Raw genomic sequence first — 26,805 nt, 5'->3', positions numbered from 1 at the left:
ACAGCCACCCCGAACTGCAGGGTATATAAACACACACATATCATATCAAAGAGTGTGTTAATATATTTATGTATGTTGGTATGTTTTTTCTTGCTTCCATATTTTTTGTTGTGGCAACCAAAGCGGAACTAAAAATCCTGAACGCATAATGCCACAAAACAATGTGGCAATGACAACAACAGGACACAGCACACACATAGACACACAAAAATACTATGGTTACCAACATGAAAAACATAAAAATTCCAAAACACAGACACAAAGCAACCAGAAAAAATTTCATAGAAAAAAAAAAACGAACAACAAAACATTTTAGCACAGTGTAACGTATTATCTATGGTTTTGTCCTTTTACAAAATTTCTTAGAAAAATCATAAATGGTATAAGTCTGAGTATTTATAAAAAGTAAATAGTATTTATTATTTAGTTTACTTTAAAAACTTTCTTTGCTTTCGCTTTCCAAGCTATTTGAAATATTTTATTAAAAATTTCTTAAAACTCCACAAAATTGCATTAATATCTCGTATTTTTTTGTGGTAATGTTAAAGAAACTAACCATGAATTTGATTTATGAACAGCAATTAATGTGTTTTGTTTTACAAAAAACTTCCCTCAAAAAAAAAAAAAAAAAATAAACGAACTCATTGTCATGACCAACGTATGCCACAAGCCATCACCACCGGCTTGGGCAAATAAGAAATCCAAGTGACATGTTGAAAAATATAAATAAACACACTGCGTTTAGGCAAAGGACACTGACTATGGCTTTGGAAGTTGATAATGTTGATGATATGACCCCACACATATAAGGATATAACTGTATATATAGATGTGGCAAAAACGTCTGCAGGTAACTACCTTCTGTGACTCCAATATGATATCAGATAGTAAAATGACTCCTCCTACACAAAGGAAAAAAAATATGAAACACTACAACATTATGAAAGTTGCGTGTGTTATTGTTTTTAAGATAAGTCTTTAGGATCCTTTTTGCTTCTCTGATGTCAAGAACTTACAGCAGACTGCATGTATTTACATTTTGTTACTATTGTGACTTAATGCTGCAGGAATTGCTCCAAAGAAATAAATTTATGAATTTTAGCTTTAACCTTTCAAAAATTCAAAAGTCTTACATTTCATCCTACGGTCAGTTTTACATGTATTCCTGACTAAAGAAAAGACTAATACAGGCTATAGACGAATATATAATCCCGAATATAGACGACTCTATAGTCCAAACATAGATAAGACTATAATCTATACTATAGATATACTATAGTTCGGACTATAGACGAGATTATAGCGATTATAGTGAGACTATAGACAAGATACTGTAGTCCTGACTATTAACGAGATTGCTATATACAAGACTACAGACCAGACTCTAGATGACACTACAGTCCAGACTATATACAAGATTATATTCCAGACTATTGACGAGACTAAATACTAGAATTTAGTCCAGAATATAAACAAGAGTATAGTCCAAACTATAGACGACACTATAGCCAATGGCTATAGCCCAGACTACAGATGAGGCTATAGAGAAATAAGTTTAAAGTCGAGACTATAGTACCGACTATAGACGAGACTATAGTCCATACAATACTCAAGACTATATTCCTGACTATAGGCAAAACCAATAGAGGCTATAGACGAACATATAATCCAGAATATAGAGGAGCCAGACTGCAGAATTGACATGCCTATAGTCCAGAATATAAACATAATTATTGAATAGACGAGACTAAAGTCTAGACTATAGACAAGATTGTAGACGATACAATAGTCCAAACGTAGTCTATGCTATATATATACTTTAGTTCGGACTATAGTGCAAATTGTATTCCTGACTATAGACAAGACTATTGACGACACTATAGTCCAAACATAGATAAGACTGTCTGTCGTCTATACTATAAATAGATATAATATTGTTCGGACTATAGACGAGATTATAGTGTAAACTATAGATGAGACTATAGACAAGAGACAGTAGTCCAGACTATTAACGATAAGACTACAGTTCATATTGACAAGACTAAATACTAGAATTTAGTCCAGACTATAAACAAGAGTATAGTCCAGACTATAGATGAGACTATAGTCCAAACTATAGACAATACAATAGTCCAGACTATAATCCATACAATAGGCGAGGGTATTGTCCAGACTATAGATGAGAGTATAGAGAAATAAGCCTAAAGTCGAGACTATAGTATCGACTATAGACGAGACTATAGTCCATACAATAGTCAAGACTATACTCCTGACTATAGGCAAGACTAATACAGGCTATAGTCGAACATATAATTCAGAATATAGAAGAGCCAGACTGCAGAAGTGATTATAGACGTAATTATAGTCATGACTATAGACCAGAATATAAACATAATTATTGAATAGACGAGACTAAAGTCCAGACTATAGACAAGACTGTAGACGATACAATAGTCCAAACGTAGTCTATGCTAAGATATACTATAGTTCGGACTATAGTGCAAATTGTAGATGAGACTATGGACAAGAGACTGTAGACCTTAGACTATAGTCTAGACTATGTACAAGATTATAGTCCAGACTATAAACAAAAGTATAATCCATACTATAGATAGACTATAGTCCAGAATACAGTCCAGACTATAGACTATACTCCAGACTATAATCCAGACAATAGGCGAGGCTATAGTCCAGACTACAGATGAGACTATAGTCCCGACTATAGAATATACTATACTGTATATAATAGTCAAGACTATAGATGATATTATATTCCTGACTATAGACAAGACTAGTACAGGCTATAGACGAACATAAAATCCAGAATATAGAGTAATTGGCGACATGACTATGACCCAGATTATAAACATGATTATTTAATAGACGAGACTTAAGTCCAGACTATAGACGATCCTGATCATAGGCAATAAGTTCATAATTGGCCGTCAAGATCATGACATTTAAAAGCAATTAAACCAGATGTCTAAATTGAGAATCCTTAAAAAGCTTCTTGTTTGTACTTAATATTTTTAATGGAATTGAAAACTTGTTTTGCACTTTTTCTTTTTAAATATTTTTAATATAAAAATACTAATATTAATTACCCCGGTAGTGATAAATCAGCTAAAAATATTAATGTAACTAATAAAATATATTTTTCCAAAATATGCCAACCATTTGTCAAACTTAAAAAGTGCGTACCACCACCCCTCCCTCCAACAAAAACATTAAAGCCTAATAAAAAATTTGTTTTTAATTTTCTTTAACGATTAATTGAACTCAATTGATTAATTAAAACAAGTCTGTCAAACACACTTTATATTACAGTTTTACGCATTAAATACTTTGTAGTTTTACTCAATCGTATCAAACATAGAAAAATTACAACATTTTGATTGATCATGTCGTTAAATGAATGAATTCAAGACATACAAAATCTACAATCTTATACAAAATCTTTCGGTTACTAGGCTCAAACTTACTAAAAAACGGGAGTGATATCCCATTTTACCAATAAATAAATGAATGAATGAATTTTTGAGTTTATTTTTTTTTTTGTAAGTGAAATGTGAATGACTGAAATAAATTGAATAAATTTAAACAATTAAATGTGTGTTCGAATGCCGATCACAATTTTAAGTGGCGTCTGTACTCATAAATTGTATACGAATGACAATGTTATCGATACAATTTATTAATTTCAAATACAAAATAATTTACAAAAATTTTTATTTCAGTATTTTTTTCCGCACAAACATGTTGTTATTAAATAAATTGTTTTGTTAATGACAAAATGCTGCGGTTAAATGAATGAGTTAAGTGAGTTAATAAAAGAAGTAAAAACTGTAAATTATGGTAAAATGATAAATTTGTGAAACTTAGCAAACAGGGAAGGATATTGAGGAGATTTCTTAGAAATAAAGAGATTCAGCGATTTCGGAGGCAATTTTCAAAAAACCTACAAATACTTTATTGATCGCTAAAGTATATGTATTTCTTCATTATTAATAAATTACATATCAATAACTTACACATCTCAATTTCCTGCCGGGTATTTCAAAACAAAAATCGACATTATATTTTTCTATCCCTAGCATTCATAACTTATTTGTTCAAATAAAATTTCCTTCTAATTTTTTTGCAGTTACTACTTTTATATTTTTGAATTTTTTTCTTTCTTCTTGCTTCATATTTATTATTGACAGTTTCCTGCCACATGTGACAGATTTAGGTGGAGTTTAAAAAAAGTGACACTCAATGTTGTGATGTTTGATGCAGAGACAATTGTTGCTGCCACTGCGCTATAACGCTGTTGCTATACAGCAATTTACTGCAATTGTTGCTCATTTATATTTGTATAAATTATTTATTTTATTACGGTTTCTATTTGTTATTAGTATTTGTTGCAAATTTTCTGTTTTCAACTAATTTTTTTCGACTTCTACTTTTATTTTTTTGTATTTGCTCTCGTTGGCAGCAATAAAACGCCTTTTTACATGACGACAAAAAATAAAAAAGCGAAAATGAAAAAAAGTTTATATTCAACACCTCCATGCAATGAACTTTTGTGGAAAAAAAAGTTTAGGAGAAAAACTGCTGCGGAAAATTGAACATAATGGTATTAAACATTTTACAGATATTAGTGGAATAATTGTTGCGCTATAAAGGCGATACTAAAGTTAAGACTATAAGCCAGATAATAGATAAACCTGCAGTGGAGATTTCAGATAAGACTAAAGTTCAAACTGCAGTCCAAACTAAAGGCGAGATTATAGTCATGGCTACAGACGACACTATAGTCCAAACTATGGATAACATAGGCTAGACTTTAGACGATCATATCGTACAGACTATTAAGAATACTATAGCACAGATTAAAGACGAGACTGTAGCCAAAACTACACTACAGACTATAGATGAGAAAATAGTCCAGACTATAGAAAATACTATAGTCCAGACTATAGACAAGACTATAGTCCGGACTATAGAGAAGACTATAGTCCAGACTATAGACAATACTATAGTCCAGACTATAGACAATACTATAGTCCAGACTATAGACAATACTATAGTCCAGACTGTAGACAAAACTATAGTCCAGACTATAGACAAAACAATATTCCAGACTATAGACAAGACTATAGTCCAGACTATACACAAGACTATAGTCCAGACTATACACAAGACTATAGTCCAGACTATAGGCAAGACTATAGTCCAGACTATAGACAAGACTACAGTTGAGAATTTAGACAAGACTATAGTCCAGACTATAGACAAGCCTATAGTCTAGACTATAGACAAGACTATAATCCAGACTATAGACAAGGCTATAGTCCAGACTATAGACAAGACTATAGCCCAGACTATAGTCCAGACTATAGACAAGACTATATTTCAGACTATAGACAAGACTATAGCTCAGACTATAGACAAGACTATAGTACAGACTATAGACAAGACTATAGTCCAGACTATAGACTAGACTGTAGTCCAGACTATAGACTATAGACAAGACAATAGTCCAAACTATAGTCCAGACTATAGACAAGACTATATTTCAGACTATAGACAAGACTATAGCTCAGACTATAGACAAGACTATAGTACAGACTATAGACAAGACTATAGTCCAGACTATAGGCTAGACTGTAGTCCAGACTTCTGACAAGACTATAGTTCAGACTATAGACAATACTATAGTCCAGACAGTAGACAATACTATAGTCCAGACTATAGACAATACTATAGTCCAGACTGTAGACAAAACTATAGTCCAGACTATAGACAAGATAATATTCCAGATTACACAAGACTATAGTACAGACTATACACAAGACTATAGTCCAGACTATAGACAAGAATATAGTCCAGACTATAGACAAGACTATAGTCCAGACTATAGACAAGACTATAGCCCAGACTATAGTCCAGACTATAGACTAGTCTGTAGTCCAGACTATAGACTATAGACAAGACAATAGTCCAAACTATAGTCCAGACTATAGACCAGACTATAGACAAGACTATAGTCCAGAATATAGACAAGACTATAGTCCAGACTATAGACAATACTATAGTCCAGACTATAGACAAGTCTATAGCTCAGACTATAGACATGACTACAGTCCAGACTATATACTGGGCTGTAGTCCAGACTTTAGGCAAGACTATAGTCCAGACTATAGACAAAACTATAGTGCAGACTATAGACAATACTATAGTCCAGACTATAGACAAGACTATAGGCCAGACTATGGATAAAACTATATTCCATATATATGGAAAAAACTATAGTACAGACCGTAGACAAGACTATAGTACAGTTTATAATACTATAGTTCAGACTATAGACGAGGCTATTGATGTAACAAGCGGCTAGACTATAGACGTGACTGTAGTCCAGACTTTAGGTGAGACTATAGTCTACACTGACGAGACTACAACCCTGATTATAGAAAATTGACAAGAGTAAAGTCCGGACTAAAAATCATACTATAACCTAGAGACTATATTCATAGACAATGAATATATTACAACATTATCTAATGTAGAGTGACTCGAAAGTGACGCAAACAAAAAAAAGAATTATAGAAAAAATTATTGCAAGTAGGCTCGTTTGCACCAGCACATAATTTGTAAAAGTAAGACAAAGATAATAAAGCAATTGAATTTATTAAAAAAAAGTAAAATAATAAATTATAGAAACAGATTTGCCAGGTTCTCTAAATATGACGAAAATTAACTTCAGGGAGGAAATGTTGTGTTTTAAAGAAAAATCGCATGAGTGATTTACTGACTTACTATCGAACTGATACCCTTTCAGATTTCGGTATGGCCACTCCATATGAGAACACTTTTCATAACATCAAAGAACTAGTAACAGAACTAGTTCTAGGAATGTTAAAGTTATACCCGGTATAAAAGGTGTTATATGTGTAAAACCTGGCAACTCTTATCAATTATTTGCTTTTATAACTGCACTTTGAATGCTAGCGTTTTTAAATTATTGTTTCTTAAAATATAGCTATTGCGCCATCTTGTAATTTTAGAATGCACAGTGATGCCAACGCAAATTTATTACACACGAACAAACTCTAACAAAACAATTGTCTTTTTTAAACGGAAAACATTAAAAAAAAAAAAAAAAAAACAGTTGTCAACATAAAAGGTCATAGAACTTTAATAGTTAACACGTAATAAACACTTTATAAGCCGTTAAATAATTAATTTTGTAAATAAAAAATATTATGGCAACAAATTGTTAACAAAAAGTGCAAAAATAGTTGCAATTAAAACAACATAATAAATAATTTTAAATAAAAGGAAATAAAACATTTATCATTAATTTTGTTATTCTAACAACTGATGCATAAACAAAAAATTTGTTAACAACTGTTTAAAGACTTATGGAATTTGTTGTTGTTTTTATTATTTGCCACATAATTACGTTAGTTGTTGCATGGATGGATTTCTTTTCACTAACAAATATTTTTACCACTCACTTTCAGGCCTTAAAACTTGTTGCTACAGTCCAAGCAGCATTAGCAACAACAAGTACATTATTTTGTTTTCATTATTATGTATTAGACGTCGTCGTATACCGAGTACTATTACACTTGTCAAACATACAATGACAATAAAATTGGTAGTTTGACACTAATTGACAGTTGCAAGTGACACAAATAAGCAAATTTTTCGTTTTGTTTAACAATAAATAAACAAATAAAACATTTATTAGCAACAACAACAACAATAAAAACAAGAAACTATGTATGACAATTTTTGTTGGCAATATTTTAAATAAAATGTTGTTGTTGCTGCAGTTGTTGGTGCTATTAAAAAATATAAAAATCAAATCTATAGTAAATATTTTGTAATTGTGGAGCATGCAACAAAATAGTCTCAGGAACTCAATACCATCCAAGCATAAACAAAATGACACACTCACAGAAGAACAGACAGACGGACGGACAGACGGATGGACAGACATCTGAATGAATGAACGAAAGAATGAATGTATATTTTTAACATTTTGTATGAAAAATAATAATAAAAATGAAACTGCAAAAACAAATTTAACTGCCAGCCATATTGAAGGTAAAACAACTACTTAAACATTTGTCATATTTGTTTGCGCATGTGCAACAGCAACTCTTACACTATTTATTTGCTGCTGCTCTTGCTATTTGCAACAGTATGGTTCAATGTGCCACCGACACCAACGAAAATAAAATAAACTACCATTGATTTAGCCAACAAATAACTATTTTGGGTTGAGTAATAGTCTCAATTGTTGTTTCTGTTGTTTTGTTTCTTCCACTTTGAATTTCTTTTCTTCATGCTGTTTTTTTACACTCCTGAGACATTGTCAGAAGTCAAATGTCGTAATGTTGCAATTAAATTTAAATTTCTGTTGCCAGGTTTTGTTATTTTTTTTTTTCTATAACATGGCACATTACAAAATGTTGTCTGTCATGAGACACATGATACACAAATTTGTTAGTTTGTTGTGTTTTGACTGAAAATTTGCGAGATTTAAAATAAAACAATGGATTTATAACAAATTTGTAAAGGGACCACAGATGGTGCACACTCCATATTAGGCTATAATCATCTCGATAGACTAGGCTATAGCCTTTTATATAGTCCAGGTATAGTGTTCTCCTGCAGATTATATATAGTAAATAGTCCAGACTATAGTCTTCTCCTCCAGAATATATATAGTCTATAGTACAGACTGTAGATAGCCTGTAATCAACTCTATAGACTAGTCTATAATCTACTACATTGTGTAGTCTAATTCATAGTCTAGTCTATAGTCTAGTCTAGTCTATAGTCTAGTCTAGTCTATAGTCTAGTCTATAGTCTAGTCTATAGTCTAGTCTATAGTCTAGTCTAGTCTATAGTCTAGTCCATAGTCTAGTCTATAGTCTAGTCTATAGTCTAGTCTATAGTCTAGTCTATTCTATAGTCTAGTCTATAGTCTAGTCTATAGTCTAGTCTATAGTCTAGTCTATAGTCTAGTCTAGTATAGTCTAGTCTATAGTCTAGTCTAGTCTATAGTCTAGTCTATAGTCTAGTCTATAGTCTAGTCTATAGTCTAGTCTATAGTCTAGTCTATAGTCTAGTCTATAGTCTAGTCTATAGTCTAGTCTATAGTTTAGTCTATAGTCTAGTTTATAGTCTAGTCTATAGTCTAGTCTATAGTCTAGTCTATAGTCTAGTCTATAGTCTAGTCTATAGTCTAGTCTATAGTCTAGTCTATAGTCTAGTCTATAGTCTAGTCTATAGTCTAGTCTATAGTCTAGTCTATAGTCTAGTCTATAGTCTAGTCTATAGTCTAGTCTATAGTCTAGTCTATAGTCTATAGTCTAGTCTATAGTCTAGTCTATAGTCTAATCTATAGTCTAGTCTATAGTCTAGTCTATAGTCTAGTCCATAGTCTAGTCCTTAGTCTAATCAATAGTCTAGTCTATAGTCTAGTCTATAGTCTAGTCTGTAGTCTAGTCTATAGTCTAGTCTATAGTCTAGTTTACAGTCTAGTCTATAGTTTAATATGTAGTCTAGTCTATAGTCTAGTCTATTGTCTAGTATATATTCTAGTCTATACTCTAATCAATAGTCTATAGTCCAGTTTACGTCCAGTAGAGTTATTGAACCATATTGCGAAACTGGTAGCGTGACAGTTCTACAATGCAAAAATGTGCCATCATTTTTTACAATACCATAATAAAAAACAATTAAATAATTGCAAGTATTATAAAATATTTTAAATTGTATCAGTATTTGAAAAAACACAAACACACCAATAATGAATAAATAATATGAGAAATGCTCCATTAACAAGTAAATGTGGTCATAACAACAATTAATAATAATTTATTGACCTAATTTTTTGTTAATATTACTTACTCTACTCTCTTATGATTATTTTTGCTGAATGTTGTTCAAGTATCATATGACATGTTGATAAACAGACAAAACCAATTCCTATACATACAATCAAACATTCAATAATAAGCAAAAGAAAAAAATATGTATTCATTAGACATTGTGCAGACCAGCAATATTGCAAATTTATAGACGCGTGCAGCAGGCAACCAAAGACTGCTGCTAACAACGTTTTTTTTTTTCATTAAAAAAATACTGAATGACTGCAGTTATTGGGCCAAAGTATCAATTACTTGGACTTCGTTAGTAGTGGAAAAATATTTATAGAAATAGACTCTTTGTATGAGTATTAATCTATGAAAATGGATAAATTACAATAACAAAAAAATAATGTAAATTATACTTTACATACGTGTTTAACTAGATACTGGTCACTTTTTTGTTGCATTGTTTTTATAAAAATTATTACCACTACCAGATGCTCTGGTTTTTAATTTTTTTCTGGGTTTTATGTTTTGTTGTGTATGTGTGAGGATTTCCGGTTTAATTAAAAAAATTTCAACGAGATATTAGTCATTATTGTTATTACTTTTTTGTTCTGCATTATTTTACTTATGCAGATTATTTTTTTTTGCAATTAGAGGAGTTAGCATGTGTTTAGTATAATCAGAGTCACTTTATATTCGTATATAGACCAACTATAGATTGGACTATAAAGCGGACTATAGACTACATTATAGTTCAAACTATAGATCATAGTCCAAATTATAGTTTGTCTATATACTAGACTATAAAATAGAATATGAACCAGATTATAGACCTAACTATAGTCTAAATTGTAAAGTATACTATATTCTAGACTATCGGCTATATTATAGTCCAGACTATAATCTAGAATATTGTCCAGACTATAGACTAGACTATAGACCAGACTATAGTACAGACTATAAACTAGAATATAGTTCAGACTTTAGACTAGAGTCTAGTCCAGACTATAGGCCAGACTATAGTACAGACTATAAACTAGAATATGGTCCAGACTTTAGACTAGAGTTTAGTCCAGACTATAGACTATAGTCCAAACAATAGTCTATAACCTAGACTGTAGAATTGACTATAGTTCAGACTGTACACTACACTATATTGGAAACTTTAGACTAGACTATATTCCAAACTATACACTATACTACAGTCCTGACTATAAACTATATTATAGTCCAGACTATAGACTAGACCATAGCCAAAATTATAGACTTATCTCTAGTCCTAACTATAGACTAGACTATTGTCCAGACTTCAGACTACAATATAGTCCAGACTATGGCCCAAACAATAGACTAGACTATAGTGAAGAATATAGACTTGACAATAATCCAAACTATAAACTGTACTTTAGTCCAGTCTATAAACTAGAATATATTCTGTAGACTATATTTCAAACTTTATCTTAGACTTTAGTCCAAACTATACACTATACTATAGCCCAGCCTATCCTCTAGACTATAGTCTAGACAGCATACTAGAATGTAGTCCAAACTATGGACTTGACTATAGTCAAGCTATAGACTTGATTGTAGTCCAGTTTATGAACTATACTTTATTCCTGATATAGTCCAGACTATAAAGTAAAATATAATGTCTTATTATATGCTGCATTATAATCCAGTCTACATTGAGATATAGATTGAGATGAGACAATAGGGCTATAGAATGAACTATAGAATGGGTTATAGATTAAATTAGAAACCAGACTATAGTCCAATATTGTTAAGATTATGGTCCAGGCTTAAAACTAGGATTATTGGCTATGGTATAGATTATTGACTATAGTACAGATGTCAAGAATAGACCAGACTATAGCTTAGTCTATTGTCCACGCTATAGAATAGAATTTAGGTATTTAGGTTAAGTTAGCTAGTTTCTCCCTAGAAATATGCAGCTCCCTTATTTTTTCACTTTTTTTACTTTTTATTAAAATATTTCATATGCAAATTTAGTTACCTCATCACATAATAATAAAACACAAAACATTTCCGTTTCAAATAAAAATTTTGCATCAAAATAAAATAAATAGTATTTACAACACCATCTCGACAAAACATAAATATTAATTTACAGAATAATTAAAATAAATTATATTTTAATTTAACTCAAAAACCCACACAAAACTCTAAAAACAGTAACTAGCGATTATTTAATGGAAAAATAAATACACACTTCGACAGCTTAAAAAACGAGTGAAAGAAAAATTGCTTTAAGAAACCCCAAACATAGTCCAACTGGGAAATTTATTATTACTTTTAAATAGTTTAAAATAATGGTTTAAAGAAGTAGGAAGAAGTAGACGGTAAGTTCCAACATAGTTTTAAATTTGATTATTTAGCAGTCATTTAGTGGATATTTTGCATGCCACCATGTAATTACGTTTAAGTGAAAAATTATATGTTTCTTTAGCCATTTTACTACTACAAACGAATAGGTACTGGGCCATCGATCTTGTCTTATGAAAACACACACATAAGATTTTACAATACATATGTATGTTGGGTTTTGTACTGGCTAACAAATGGACGTTTGGTTACAATCCTGGGAATTATTACAACAGAAAATAAAACGTTAAAAATTGTTCGACAATAGCGCAGAAATATTTAAGTGAATGTGTGAATAAGGTGTCTGTCGCACATACACTTATGGACTTATGTATAATTATTTATGCTGCACATGCGCTCCATTTAGTCATGCAACACAAGAGATATAATAAGACTGCCTTACAGTCATTTAACTGGCAGCAATGCGTTCAATTGTTGTATTTTTATAAAAGTATTTACTATAACAGCAACAATAGCAAATAATACACACACTTTATATTTTGTGGTATTTCCTCGATTATTATCTATCAATTAAATACGATTTATTAACACTCACTTGTGCTCATGTCATGTAAATGAATACCACGATTTTTACCCCATTTTGCTAGTATATGTGCAACATAGTTCAAATATATAATATGTGTCGTATTTCCAATTGTTGAAATTTAATAGTTTTTTATTAAGTGCATTCGATATTATTATTTTTTGTGAGCTTTTAATCAGGTTTTTAGGTTTAACTTTATAGTTTGCGTTTTTATTCAATAACTGCTACACAACCATAAAACCTAATTGTTAAATATCGATTTATTGCTGAGTTTGAGTGCTTAAATGGATAAATGGGTTAATAGTTCAAAGTAGATAAAAAATATTTGTGAAAAAAGCTTTTAGTGAATACAAAGCCAAATCAAATAATTGCAAACGATTTCAGTAGATAAGTTGCTATTGGATCATAAATTCCATAATAGACTATAAAAGGTTACCCCAAATTTTCGGCCTTAAATCCGATTTAATTTATACCAATCAGATCTTAATTATCTCTTTGGTCTAAGACTAATTCACTTCTTCAGTTCTAGTTCAGTTCTATTTCAGTTCTAGTACAGTTCTAGTTCAGTTCTAGTTCAGTTCTAGTTCAGTTCTAGTTCAGTTCTAGTTCAGTTCTAGTTCAGTTCTAGTTCAGTTCCAGTTCAGTTCTAGTTCAGTTCTAGTTCAGTTCTAGTTCAGTTCTAGTTCAGTTCTAGTTCAGTTCTAGTTCAGTTCTAGTTCAGTTCTAGTTCAGTTCTAGTTCTAGTTCAGTTCTAGTTCAGTTCTAGTTCAGTTCTAGTTCAGTTCTAGTTCAGTTCTAGTTCAGTTCTAGTTCAGTTCTAGTTCAGTTCTAGTTCAGTTCTAGTTCAGTTCTAGTTCAGTTCTAGTTCAGTTCTAGTTCAGTTCTAGTTCAGTTCTAGTTCAGTTCTAGTTCAGTTCTAGTTCAGTTCTAGTTCAGTTCTAGTTCAGTTCTAGTTCAGTTCTAGTTCAGTTCTAGTTCAGTTCTAGTTCAGTTCTAGTTCAGTTCTAGTTCAGTTCTAGTTCAGTTCTAGTTCAGTTCTAGTTCAGTTCTAGTTCAGTTCTAGTTCAGTTCTAGTTCAGTTCTAGTTCAGTTCTAGTTCAGTTCTAGTTCAGTTCTAGTTCAGTTCTAGTTCAGTTCTAGTTCAGTTCTAGTTCAGTTCTAGTTCAGTTCTAGTTCAGTTCTAGTTCAGTTCTAGTTCAGTTCTAGTTCAGTTCTAGTTCAGTTCTAGTTCAGTTCTAGTTCAGTTCTAGTTCAGTTCTAGTTCAGTTCTAGTTCAGTTCTAGTTCAGTTCTAGTTCAGTTCTAGTTCAGTTCTAGTTCAGTTCTAGTTCAGTTCTAGTTCAGTTCTAGTTCAGTTCTCTCTAAAAATTAAATTTTTTACTAAAAATACGATTTTTTAATAAAAATTAATTTTTTTATAAAAATAATTTTTTCACTAAAAAAATATTTTTTCACTGAAAATGATATATTTCACAAAAAACATATTTTATTCGACTTTTCAAAAAATTTTATTGTTTTACTTAAAATAAGAATAAGCAAACTAGAATAAATGATCTGATTTAGCTAATCATTTGACTTTCTTTACATGACAAATAAGCTGTTATAGCCTTTATATCCGTTTCCTGTTGCTTAAATAAAAATTTTATTTTCTACAAAACTCTCACCCTATTGTTAGCATCAAAACTCTTGACTTTAAGCTAATTATATTGACTGCTTGATAAACGCAAACATTTTCCTTTAATCCCTCCATATGTTGTTGATATAATCATGTCATTTGAGCCAAAAGACAACAAACTAGACAAAATTATGAAGCCCACACTTAGCCCCACATACATGATGGTATTATAAACAGAAATTATTTGTGTACAATGTTTAACATGTAAATTATAAGATTACTTAATGCCAAAAAACAAATATACGAGTTATATTACAAATATAAATATTTTTTTATATTTAGTTTCGGTTATTTTTCATATCACTCTTTTTTCTTGAATTTTAGTAGCGTCAAGTTGACGCATTAAATTTAGCTTGTGATACTAATAAATTTCGGCTAACAAAATAGTAGTAGGAAAAAGTGACAAACGTGACAAATGTAAAATTTAAAGGGACAGACAGACATACTATGAATGGAAAAATATTAGAGTTATACAAGTTGTTTCATATGTTATATCTAACTGTCTGTCCGTTTGTCTATTCGTTTTTTGCTTTAGTATGATAGCCATATCTAATAAAATACTGTCAGCCTATATTTTATTATCCGACGGTCGCTTAATGCTTGCGTTGTTAGTATATCAACCCGAAACGGACGCGTTTCATGTAAACAGTTGAAGTGTTGAGTGTTAAAGTTCTTCAGAAAAAACTTGTAAAACCAACAAAAACTACATCATGTATACAATGTTTTGCGTGACATTAATAAATGGCGCCATATACAAATTTTCCTAACACATTCAACTTATTTTCCAAACAAAAAAAAAAGCCTTTCACCATCATCATTTGTAAAATATTTGCGGGTTATACGATACTCTTACAATACACAAATGAGGATAGCGATAAGTCACACTAGTCCTAAAAGTAAGCACTCAATTAGTTCCAGACTAAAACTTTGTAGTGAATTATCATCACTGTCTGCATTACTTAAAGATACTGTTAGTATTTCGCGGGTATTTTGATAATGCTAAATCATAGTAAACTCGATCGTTTGTTCTAGTTAAGTTCTAGTTCAGTTCTAGTTCAGTTCTAGTTCAGTTCTAGTTCAGTTCTAGTTCAGTTCTAGTTCAGTTCTAGTTCAGTTCTAGTTCAGTTCTAGTTCAGTTCTAGTTCAGTTCTAGTTCAGTTCTAGTTCAGTTCTAGTTCAGTTCTAGTTCAGTTCTAGTTCAGTTCTAGTTCAGTTCTAGTTCAGTTCTAGTTCAGTTCTAGTTCAGTTCTAGTTCAGTTCTAGTTCAGTTCTAGTTCAGTTCTAGTTCAGTTCTAGTTCAGTTCAGTTCTAGTTCAGTTCTAGTTCAGTTTAGTTCAGTTCTAGTTCTAGTTCAGTTCTAGTTCAGTTCTAGTTCAGTTCTAGTTCAGTTCTAGTTCAGTTCTAGTTCAGTTCTAGTTCAGTTCTAGTTCAGTTCTAGTTCAGTTCTAGTTCAGTTCTAGTTCAGTTCTAGTTCAGTTCTAGTTCAGTTCTAGTTCAGTTCTAGTTCAGTTCTAGTTCAGTTCTAGTTCAGTTCTAGTTCAGTTCTAGTTCAGTTCTAGTTCAGTTCTAGTTCAGTCTAGTCAGTTCTAGTTCTAGTTCAGTTAGTTCAGTTCTAGTTCAGTTCTAGTTCAGTTCTAGTTCAGTTCTAGTTCAGTTCTAGTTCAGTTCTAGTTCAGTTCTAGTTCAGTCTAGTTCAGTTCTAGTTCAGTTCTAGTTCAGTTCTAGTTCAGTTCTAGTTAAGTTCTAGTTCAGTTCTAGTTCAGTTCTAGTTCAGTTCTAGTTCAGTTACAGTTAGTTCTAGTTCCGTTCTAGTTCAGTTCTAGTTCAGTTCTAGTTCAGTTCTAGTTCAGTTCTAGTTCAGTTCTAGTCAGTTCTAGTTCAGTTCTAGTTCAGTTCTAGTCAGTTCTAGTTCAGTTCTAGTTCAGTTCTAGTTCAGTTCTAGTTCAGTTCTAGTTCAGTTCTAGTTCAGTTCTAGTTCAGTTCTAGTTCAGTTCTAGTCAGTTCTAGTTCAGTTCTAGTCAGTTCAGTTCAGTTCTAGTTCAGTTCTAGTTCAGTTCTAGTTCAGTTCTAGTTCAGCTTCTAGTTCAGTTCTAGTTCAGTTCTAGTTCAGGTTCTAGTTCACTTCTAGTTCTGTTCTAGTTCAGTTCTAGTTCAGTTCTAGTTCAGTTCTAGTTCAGTTCTAGTTCAGTTCTAATTCAATTCTAGTTCTAGTTCAATTCTAGTTCAGTTCTAATTCAATTCTAGTTCTAGTTCAATTCTAGTTCAGTTCTAATTCAATTCTAGTTCAATTCTAGTTTAGTTCTAGTTCAGTTCTAATTCTAGTTCAGTTCTAGTCCAGTTAGTTCTTTACTTCTTCTAGTTCCTCCATGTCTTCGCGCTTATCTAACTGGTTCCTTTCCTCATATACATCTAAATTTATGTACATTTTTCCTCATATGTTTGGGTTGTCGTTGTAGTGGTGGTGTTTATTTATTACACTACTATACAAACACCATTACAAAATTAATATTTATATTGTTCTGAAGGTCGCATTTTGGCCAAAAAAAAAACATTAAGAACTTTTCTTTCAACTTTCATTTTTTTGCTGGTTGGTGGGGTTAAAAAGGCTTGTAGTTAAATTTGCTGCTTTAAAGAGTTTGGGGTTATAATGTTGGTCGGGGTAGGTTATCCACCAAAGCACATTTGTATGTATGTTGTAACATGTTACATGTATTTGTGACTGGATCATTTTATAAATTAGTTTATCTCAAGTTGCTTAATTTTTTATCCAGCTTAGGAGCTGGGGTATAAGTGGTAAAGTATTGTTTCTGAACTGGTTTTGTACACTAAATTAAGGCATTATGAATGTGTATACTAAGTTTGATACTATATGCAGAATCAAAAATCAAATAAAAAGCTGATATTAACTTTTTTAAGAGAAATATATTATTAACTAAACGGGAATTACATTCATACATGATTTCACCGATATCATTAAAATTATAGCATAATCCAGTTATTAGAAAAGTGCTTTTAAGTAATGCTGAAGGTAAATACTGTGGTTAATAATCTTCCAAAATATGTTATTCATATAATTTGTCTATCTTAAATTCGTTATTGCCAAAGCTTTTACTTTTTCCCTATTATCCTGTCTAACATTATGACTATCATTAGTCGTAATCCTTGCCTTGTCTGTGCTTATAAGAGTTTTTTGTATTATTATCCTAAAAAATAAAAAGTACATGATTCCTTATTGTTGCTCTTGTTGTTTTCATTATTAACAAGATGTGTTTTTACCCCAGGATTAATTAGGATTTCTACAGGTGTTGTTTGGCTTGTGGTTGTCGACGACATTGTTGTCATTATTTTTATTATAACATCATCATCGTCATCTTCAGTATGGGTATATTTAAACAAATCTACCTAATTAATTTATTTGTTGACGTAAATTCATATACAAAATTAGTTGGATATTAAGAAACGTGTGTAACTACAAGGAGCTAGGGGAGGAGGATACTTTCATTTGTTGTAGTTTTAGATTTAAACCTCATTTTGTAGAAGTAATAGTAGTTAAACTCCTTTGTGTAATAACTTTATGTTATTTTCTGTATCCTTGTGATAATTATTTTAAATCCTATATGAGTTTAAAAAGGTTTAAGTTCTTGAAGACTACGTAAATGTACTTAGACGTGTGGTGGAGAATTTCAAGGGATTTAGTATGTTTAGTTTACAAAGAAAAATATTAATGGATTTTTGAAATCTACAGACAAATAAACCAAAACCCTCCAAAACAGTTCAGTTTTAGTTCAGTCCTAGTTCAGTTCTAGTTTAGTTCTAGTTCAGTTCTAGTTCAGTTCTAGTTCAGTTCTAGTTCAGTTCTAGTTCAGTTCTAGTTCAGTTCTAGTTCAGTTCTAGTTCAGTTCTAGTTCAGTTCTAGTTCAGTTCTAGTTCAGTTCTAGTTCAGTTCTAGTTCAGTTCTAGTTCAGTTCTAGTTCAGTTCTAGTTCAGTTCTAGTTCAGTTCTAGTTCAGTTCTAGTTCAGTTCTAGTTCAGTTCTAGTTCAGTTCTAGTTCAGTTCTAGTTCAGTTCTAGTTCAGTTCTAGTTCAGTTCTAGTTCAGTTCTAGTTCAGTTCTAGTTCAGTTCTAGTTCAGTTCTAGTTCTAGTTCTAGTTCAGTTCTAGTTCAGTTCTAGTTCAGTTCTAGTTCAGTTCTAGTTCAGTTCTAGTTCAGTTCTAGTTCAGTTCTAGTTCAGTTCTAGTTCAGTTCTAGTTCAGTTCTAGTTCAGTTCTAGTTCAGTTCTAGTTCAGTTCTAGTTCAGTTCTAGTTCAGTTCTAGTTCAGTTCTAGTTCAGTTCTAGTTCAGTCTAGTTCAGTTCTAGTTCAGTTCTAGTTCAGTTCTAGTTCCGTTCTAGTTCAGTTCTAGTTCAGTTCTAGTTCAGTTCTAGTTCAGTTCTAGTTCAGTTCTAGTTCAGTTCTAGTTCAGTTCTAGTTCAGTTCTAGTTCAGTTCTAGTTCAGTTCTAGTTCAGTTCTAGTTCAGTTCTAGTTCAGTTCTAGTTCAGTTCTAGTTCAGTTCTAGTTCAGTTCTAGTCAGTTCTAGTTCAGTTCTAGTTCAGTTCTAGTTCAGTTCTAGTTCAGTTCTAGTTCAGTTCTAGTTCAGTTCTAGTTCAGTTCTAGTTCAGTTCTAGTCTAGTTCAGTTCTAGTTCAGTTCTAGTTCAGTTCTAGTTCAGTTCTAGTTCAGTTCTAGTGTCCAGTTCTAGTCAGTTCAGTTCAGTTCTAGTTCAGTTCTAGTTCAGTTCTAGTTCAGTTCTAGTTCAGTTCTAGTATCAGTTCTAGTTCAGTTCTAGTTCGTTCTAGTTCAGTTCTAGTTCAGTTCTAGTTCAGTTCTAGTTCAGTTCTAGTTCCGTTCTAGTTCAGTTCTAGTTCAGTTCTAGTTCAGTCTAGTTCAGTCTAGTTCAGTTCTAGTTCAGTTCTAGTTCAGTTCTAGTTCAGTTCTAGTTCAGTTAGTTCAGTTCTAGTTCAGTTCTAGTTCAGTTCTAGTTCAGTTCTAGTTCAGTTCTCTAGTTCAGTTCTAGTTCAGTTCTAGTTCAGTTCTAGTCAGTTCTAGTTCAGTTCTAGTTCAGTTCTATTCTAGTTCAGTTCTAGTCAGTTCTAGTTCAGTTCTAGTTCAGTTCTAGTTCAGTTCTAGTTCAGTTCTAGTTCAGTTCTAGCTCAGTTCTAGTTCAGATCTAGTTCAGTTCTAGTTCAGTTCTAGTTCAGTTCTAGTTCAGTTCTAGTTCAGTTCTAGTTCAGTTCTAGTTCAGTTCTAGTTCAGTTCTAGTTCAGTTCTAGTTCAGTTCTAGTTCAGTTCTAGTTCAGTTCTAGTTCAGTTCTAGTTCAGTTCTAGTTCAGTTCTAGTTTAATTCTAGTTTAGTTTTAGTTTATCGTGAAAATCTTCTCTTAAGCTACAATTTCTCTATTTCTTTAAGAAAACCCTTAAAATTTCGCTTAACATCTTGCTTAATTCTAGTTGCCTTCACCCTAAAGAATTTCTTAATTTAAGTTTCGTGTTAAACTACACTTTTTTATTTGCAGCTCCTATACTACTCTATCCCCACCCAAGATTACATAAAGGAAGTGTTTTATTACTTGTAGTTTGAAATGAATTTTTTATGAACTATTTTTTTATTTTTCATCTTATAGAAAACTATACAGCAGACATGTTTTAAACAAACTCATACTCATAAACTTACACAAATAAATACACAGATAAAGATACCAAATATATGGTTAAAAGTCCTGCTGTTTAGAAGGTGAGATACATGTAAACATTTTTCCAATTGAACATATTACAAACAGACAAAAAACATTTGAAAACTACAGGTTCAGGGCCAAATTACAGCAGAGTGAAAATAAAAAAGGTTTGGAGATGAAGTTGGTGGAGGAAAACCCAAAGTAAATGAAGAGTTACAAAATGATGATGTTGCTGTGGTTGTTGGGGTCAGCATCAATTACTTGTTGGTCATGTGTGTTTCGTGTATCTTTATGAACTGCGGCTCTAGTCTGTGTCTGTACATATGTCCAAGAGCTGCTGTTAAAACAAGGTAAAAGTCTCGCCAAAAAACAAGGATATTTGAACATTAAACATGTGTTGGTATTAGAAATTTATAGACAAATACAACTAAATTTACCAACACAAAGTCATAAAGAGACAATAAAATTTGTGAAATAAGAAAAAAGTTAAACTAAAATGAATTGTTCAGTTGAAATGGTGGTTTATTGATTGAATCCTGTGGTCATTCTTTTTTTTTAAATAATACAAAATTTTAGAGAAATACATACAAATGTTTTATAACTTTTGCCAAAATTTTCAGTTCTTTTCGTTTTTTCTTTTTTCAAACAAAAGTTTATTTAAAAAGTTCATGTTGTGTAAATATTGTTATAGAGTTCGTAGGTTACAGTTCGCCAAACATTAATTACAAAAATACAAAATTTGATATTTTAGATTCTGTTAGGATAAACTAGAGAAATACGTTTGTAATATCAATATTATAAAACAAATAATACGAAGTAGAGGGAAACATTTCATTATAAATGAATAGATTCTTATTTTTTGTAGATGATGTTTTTTCTAAAGATTATATTGACATTAGAATAGATTAATTGTTTTGGCAAAATACTTTTTGGGGTCAGACTTTGTTTTTCATTTTAAAAATAATTGAAGGAATCATTAGGGTGTTTAATTTTATTCAATATGAATGATTAGGGAGTGAAGGAACTAGAAATATTATGCGCCAGATGGTGAACTTTATGATACTTTTTGTGCCTCCGGTAGACTGCCAGACTGCAGGTTGTGGGTTCGATCCCCAGGTGAGATACTGGTAAAGGAGCAAAAACAGGATCGTTAGAGATCTATATGTGTTTATTCGGATTTGTTGTAACAGAATTACATCCTCTGTTCCAAGAAACTAACTTCGGTATTTTATCCAATAGTGCATTTTGAATTTTCACAAAAAACTAGAAGTTGCTTAAAGTGACAGTCTCTCTAAATAAACTATAGATGACAAGCTCTTTAAAAGCAATTTGCTTTTACAATTTATCACGACTTCATATCAATTTATATTAACTTTAATTTAAGAAATTTATTCAACTAAACTTTCATTTAACTGTGAACAATATTGGAATTCTAACAGAGCAAGCAACGTTTAATGCAATTTATGTCAAGTGTAACTATTTCTTTAGTCTTTCTCACATATAGCTAAAGGAAACTAACACACGTACTAACTATATAGTATCTGACATAAGTTAAGAAAGATAATTGTTCAAAATAGTACAACCGACATATTGCAAATTATACGCTACGACACTTTAATGACAATTTTGCTTAAAATCTATCGTGATTGCATTTTAAATTAAAAAAAATAAATTAAATAGAGTGAAGTGCAATCAACAAACATCATATAATTATTGATAAAAGTGCCAAGAAAATGATGCGCATGAAATTAACCCAATTACTAGATATGAGAGAGCAGAGAAGACAACGCAAAACAAAAAAAAATCAATCTAAAACTATTTGTTGCAATTCACATTCATTCATTGATTGCATGAGCAGCATTAAAATTATGGCCAATATGCCTGCATTGCACAGAAGCCATGACCAAGGGGTTGAGATATTGACAAAAAAAAAAAACTAGAGTATTTCCTCGTATCAGAGTTGGAAAATTGAAATTTCCAAATAGTACTTTCTGGGCAGGTCTATGGACCAATATATTGACTAGTTGATGGATCAGCCTACTGACTATTCTATAGACTATCCTATTATCTTTTCTATGAATTGACTAGTCGATAGAGTAGTCTTTGGAGTAGTCTATAGAATAAACTATTGACTAGTCTATGGGCTAGACTATTGACTAGCCTATGGCCTATTCTGTGGCTAGCCTATGGATTAGACTATTGACTAGTCTATGGACTAGACTATTGATTAGTCTATGGACTAGACTATTGATTATTTTTTGGACTATACTACTGACTAGTCTATGAACTAGATTATTGACTAGTCTATGGATAAAATGATTGAATAGTCAATGGACCAGCCTATTGACCAGTCTATGAACTAAATATGGACTGGACTTTTGGCTATGGAGTAGTCTATTCACTAGACTATGGGCTAAGGTATCGACTAGTCACAGACCAGTCCATATTAGTTTACGGACTAGACTATTGATTAGTCTATGGACTAGACTATTGACTAGCCTTTGGACTAGACTTTTGACTTGTCTATAGACTACACTATTCAATAGTCTATAGATTACACTATTCAATGGTCTATAGACTACACTATTCAATAGTCTATGGGCAAGAATATAGACTATTTTATGGACTAAAATATCGACTAGTCTGTTAAACTGTCTATTGACTTAAACATTAAGTAGTAAGATGGTCCAGATTTGACTAGTCTTTTAAGAATAGTCAATTCAATAGTTTATGATAAAGTCTATGGACTAGTCAGTGGTCTAGACTATATACCAGACTATTCATTAATCTATGACCTAATTCACTGACTAGGATATGGATCAGTCTATTAATCGATTTACTAGTCTACCTACCAGTATATTGACTATTCTATGCACTAGACTATTGACTAGTATATGGATTACATTTTTGACTAGTCTATAGTCTGTGGAGTAGTTTATCCGCTAGTCTATTCACTGAAAAGTCTATTGACTAATCTTGGGATTAATCAATTAACTTGTTTATACACTAAACTATTCACTAGTTTATGGACTAATCCATTAAGTAGTTGACGGATCAGTGTATGGACTAGTCTTTGTATTAATCTTTTGTCTATTCTAAATCTATTTTTGTAGTGGGGGAGAAAGTAAGGCGGTTGTCAAAAAGTACAGAAAAATTTACAATAGTACGGAATTTCCCAACCCTGATATATACAATTAAATCAAAAACTGTGTTACTCACCTGAGAAAACTTGATGATGAAGCTGTGGCTGATGCTGACGATGCTGCTGAAGATGATGTAGATGCTGATGACGTTAAGGCTGAAGTTGATTGCAACCAACTGGTAGAGTTACTACTACCAGTGGCATTTCTGCTGCTGCTGGAGGTTGAAGATGATGAATTGATTTTATAAATATGAGTAGATTTACCAGTTGCTGTAGTTGCTGACGATGATGATGTTGATGACGATGATGATTGTATTGATTTTATTCTAAAATCTAGAGATGATGTCGAAGTTGTTGTTAATGGATTTGTTGTGGTGGTTCTAGTGCATGCGGCTTTAGATGTGGTGGCATTTTCACAATTAATTTTTTTCCTGCCGCTAACGTTGCTGGCAATGATGTTGTTTTTGCCATAGTTGCTGTAGCTGTTATTAGTGCTATTCCTACCTCCTCCTGCTCCTCCGGCAGTATCATTCATCTTGGCGAGAGTGCGTTTATTGACCACATTTTGTTGTATATCCGTTGTAGCCACCGCCATCGTTGAGGCCGCCACCGACGTTGTGGTGGTGATTTGTGAGGCTATTGCTTTTGTGGCCTGCTGTTGTTGCAGCAACTTGATGTGCAACGTTTGTGGTTGTTGCAATTGTTTGTGCTGATACGTATACAATGGTAGTTTGGATATGCGAGTAACATCTGTTGAAAATCCCTGGAATGGTGTTGAAGATGAAGACAATGATTTTGTTGTTGGTGTTGTAGTTGTTGTTGTTTTTATATCCGTGCTGTTGGCATGGCTTCCGGTTGTTGTAATACTTTTCCCCACACTGGTGCCACTACCAACACCAGCAGTACAATTATTATTATTGTTGTTATTGTTGCTATCACTAAATCTATGTTGATGCAGTTGTTGTTGTTGGCACTTGTTATAGTTGCCATTGTCTGTTAGATTTTGATTGAAATGTTGTTGCTGTTGATTACAATTTGCACTTAAAGTTTGATTAAGTTTTTCTTGTTTCACTGTCACTAATAATGATGCCGATGTTTGATTATCTCGCAGCTGTTGTTGTGACTCCTGCTGTTGTTCGCGTTGCCTTTGATTTGTTCGATAGTCATTGTAGTCATTGCTACTGCTATTGCTGCATTCACCATTATTTCCAGCAAATTCATCTCTATTGGTTTTTTGTTCATTGTTCCCTGGATAATTACTGTTGCCACTATTATGTATTGCAGCATTTTGTAAATAGTTGTTACTTTGATTTGTTGTATTGTGACTGTTATTGCTACTACTGCTGTTGTTGCCAATATTTAAGGCAAACGGTGTGTATGTGGCTGTGGAACGTGTATGCAAATGGTGTGAGTTTGAACTCAGACGTGAACTTGGCGATGACCTTAGGTCATTTAGCATAATATCCAAATCAGTTGCCAAAGAGCTTAAAAGCTGTAATGAAAACAAAAGAAATAAATTTAGAATTAAATTTGGAATTATTTGGGTGTATGCTAATTTTAGGTATTTAACGTTGAAATTGACAAAAATTATCAAATTGTTTAATTTACTTTGAAAGTAGATTGCATTATAGGTTAGACTATAAACTAAAGAATAGAGTAAAATATGGACGAGACTATAGGGTTTAGACTAGACTATGGACTAGACTATAGACTAGACTATAGACTAGACTATAGACTAGACTATAGACTAGACTATAGACTAGACTATAGACTAGACTATTGACTACTATAGACTAGACTATAGACTAGACTATAGACTAGACTATAGACTAGACTATAGACTAGACTATAGACTAGACTATAGACTAGACTATAGACTAGACTATAGACTAGACTATAGACTAGACTATAGACTAGACTATAGACTAGACTATAGACTAGACTATAGACTAGACTATAGACTAGACTATAGACTAGACTATAGACTAGACTATAGACTAGACTATAGACTAGACTATAGACTAGACTATAGACTAGACTATAGACTAGACTATAGACTAGACTATAGACTAGACTATAGACTAGACTATAGACTAGACTATAGACTAGACTATAGACTAGACTATAGACTAGACTATAGACTAGACTATAGACTAGACTATAGACTAGACTATAGACTAGACTATAGACTAGACTATAGACTAGACTATAGACTAGACTATAGACTAGACTATAGACTAGACTATAGACTAGACTAGAAGACTATAGACTAGACTATAGACTAGACTATAGACTAGACTATAGACTAGACTATAGACTAGACTATAGACTAGACTATAGACTAGACTATAGACTAGACTATAGACTAGACTATAGACTAGACTATAGACTAGACTATAGACTAGACTATAGACTAGACTATAGACTAGACTATAGACTAGACTATAGACTAGACTATAGACTAGACTATAGACTAGACTATAGACTAGACTATAGACTAGACTATAGACTAGACTATAGACTAGACTATAGACTAGACTATAGACTAGACTATAGACTAGACTATAGACTAGACTATAGACTAGACTATAGACTAGACTATAGACTAGACTATAGACTAGACTATAGACTAGACTATAGACTAGACTATAGACTAGACTATAGACTAGACTATAGACTAGACTATAGACTAGACTATAGACTAGACTAGACTAGACTATAGACTAGACTAGACTATAGACAAGGGTTTAGACTAGACTATATACAAGGGTTTAGACTAGACTATAGAGAATACTATAGACAGACTATAGACTATAGACTAGACTATAGACTAGGACTATAGACTAGACTATAGACTAGACTATAGACTAGACTATAGACTAGACTATAGACTAGACTAGGACTATAGACTAGACTATAGACTAGACTATAGACTAGACTATAGACTAGACTATAGACTAGACTATAGACTAGACTATAGACTAGACTATAGACTAGACTATAGGCTAGACTATAGACTAGGACTATAGACTAGACTATAGACTTGACTATAGAATAGACTATAGACTAGACTATAGACTAGACTATAGACTAGACTATAGACTATAGACTAGACTATAGACTATAGACTAGACTATAGGACTAGACTATAGACTAGACTATAGACTAGACTATAGACTAGACTATAGCTAGACTATAGACTAGACTATAGACTAGACTATAGACTAGACTATAGGACTAGACTATAGACTAGACTATAGACTAGACTATAGACTAGACTATAGACTAGACTATAGACTAGACTATAGACTATAGACTAGACTCTAGACTAGCTATAGACTAGACTAGACTAGACCTTATGAATAGTATAGACTAGACTATAGACTAGACTATAGACTAGACTATAGGACTAGACTATAGACTATAGACTATAGACTAGACTATAGACTAGACTATAGACTAGACTATAGACT

General features: G+C 32.1%; 1 protein-coding gene across 1 annotated transcript in view; it reads right to left on the bottom strand.

Moving 5' to 3' along the window:
- Positions 1–26,805, bottom strand: part of LOC119604416 (protein sprint) — a 288,645-nt gene that overhangs the window by 240,761 nt on the left and 21,079 nt on the right. Inside the window, exon 2 of the mRNA XM_037956998.1 lies at positions 23,410–24,824. Coding sequence (XP_037812926.1) covers positions 23,410–24,824 — 1,415 coding nt within the window. The remainder of the gene's footprint in view (positions 1–23,409; positions 24,825–26,805) is intronic.

The sequence above is a fragment of the Lucilia sericata genome, unplaced genomic scaffold, assembly GCF_015586225.1.
Source record: "Lucilia sericata isolate MDLA Ls3-8-SP2 unplaced genomic scaffold, ASM1558622v1 Contig000390F_arrow, whole genome shotgun sequence".
Taxonomy (NCBI): Eukaryota; Metazoa; Arthropoda; class Insecta; order Diptera; family Calliphoridae; genus Lucilia; species Lucilia sericata.
Note: the sequence above shows the minus strand (reverse complement) of the source record. Positions and strands in the feature narration are given on the sequence as shown.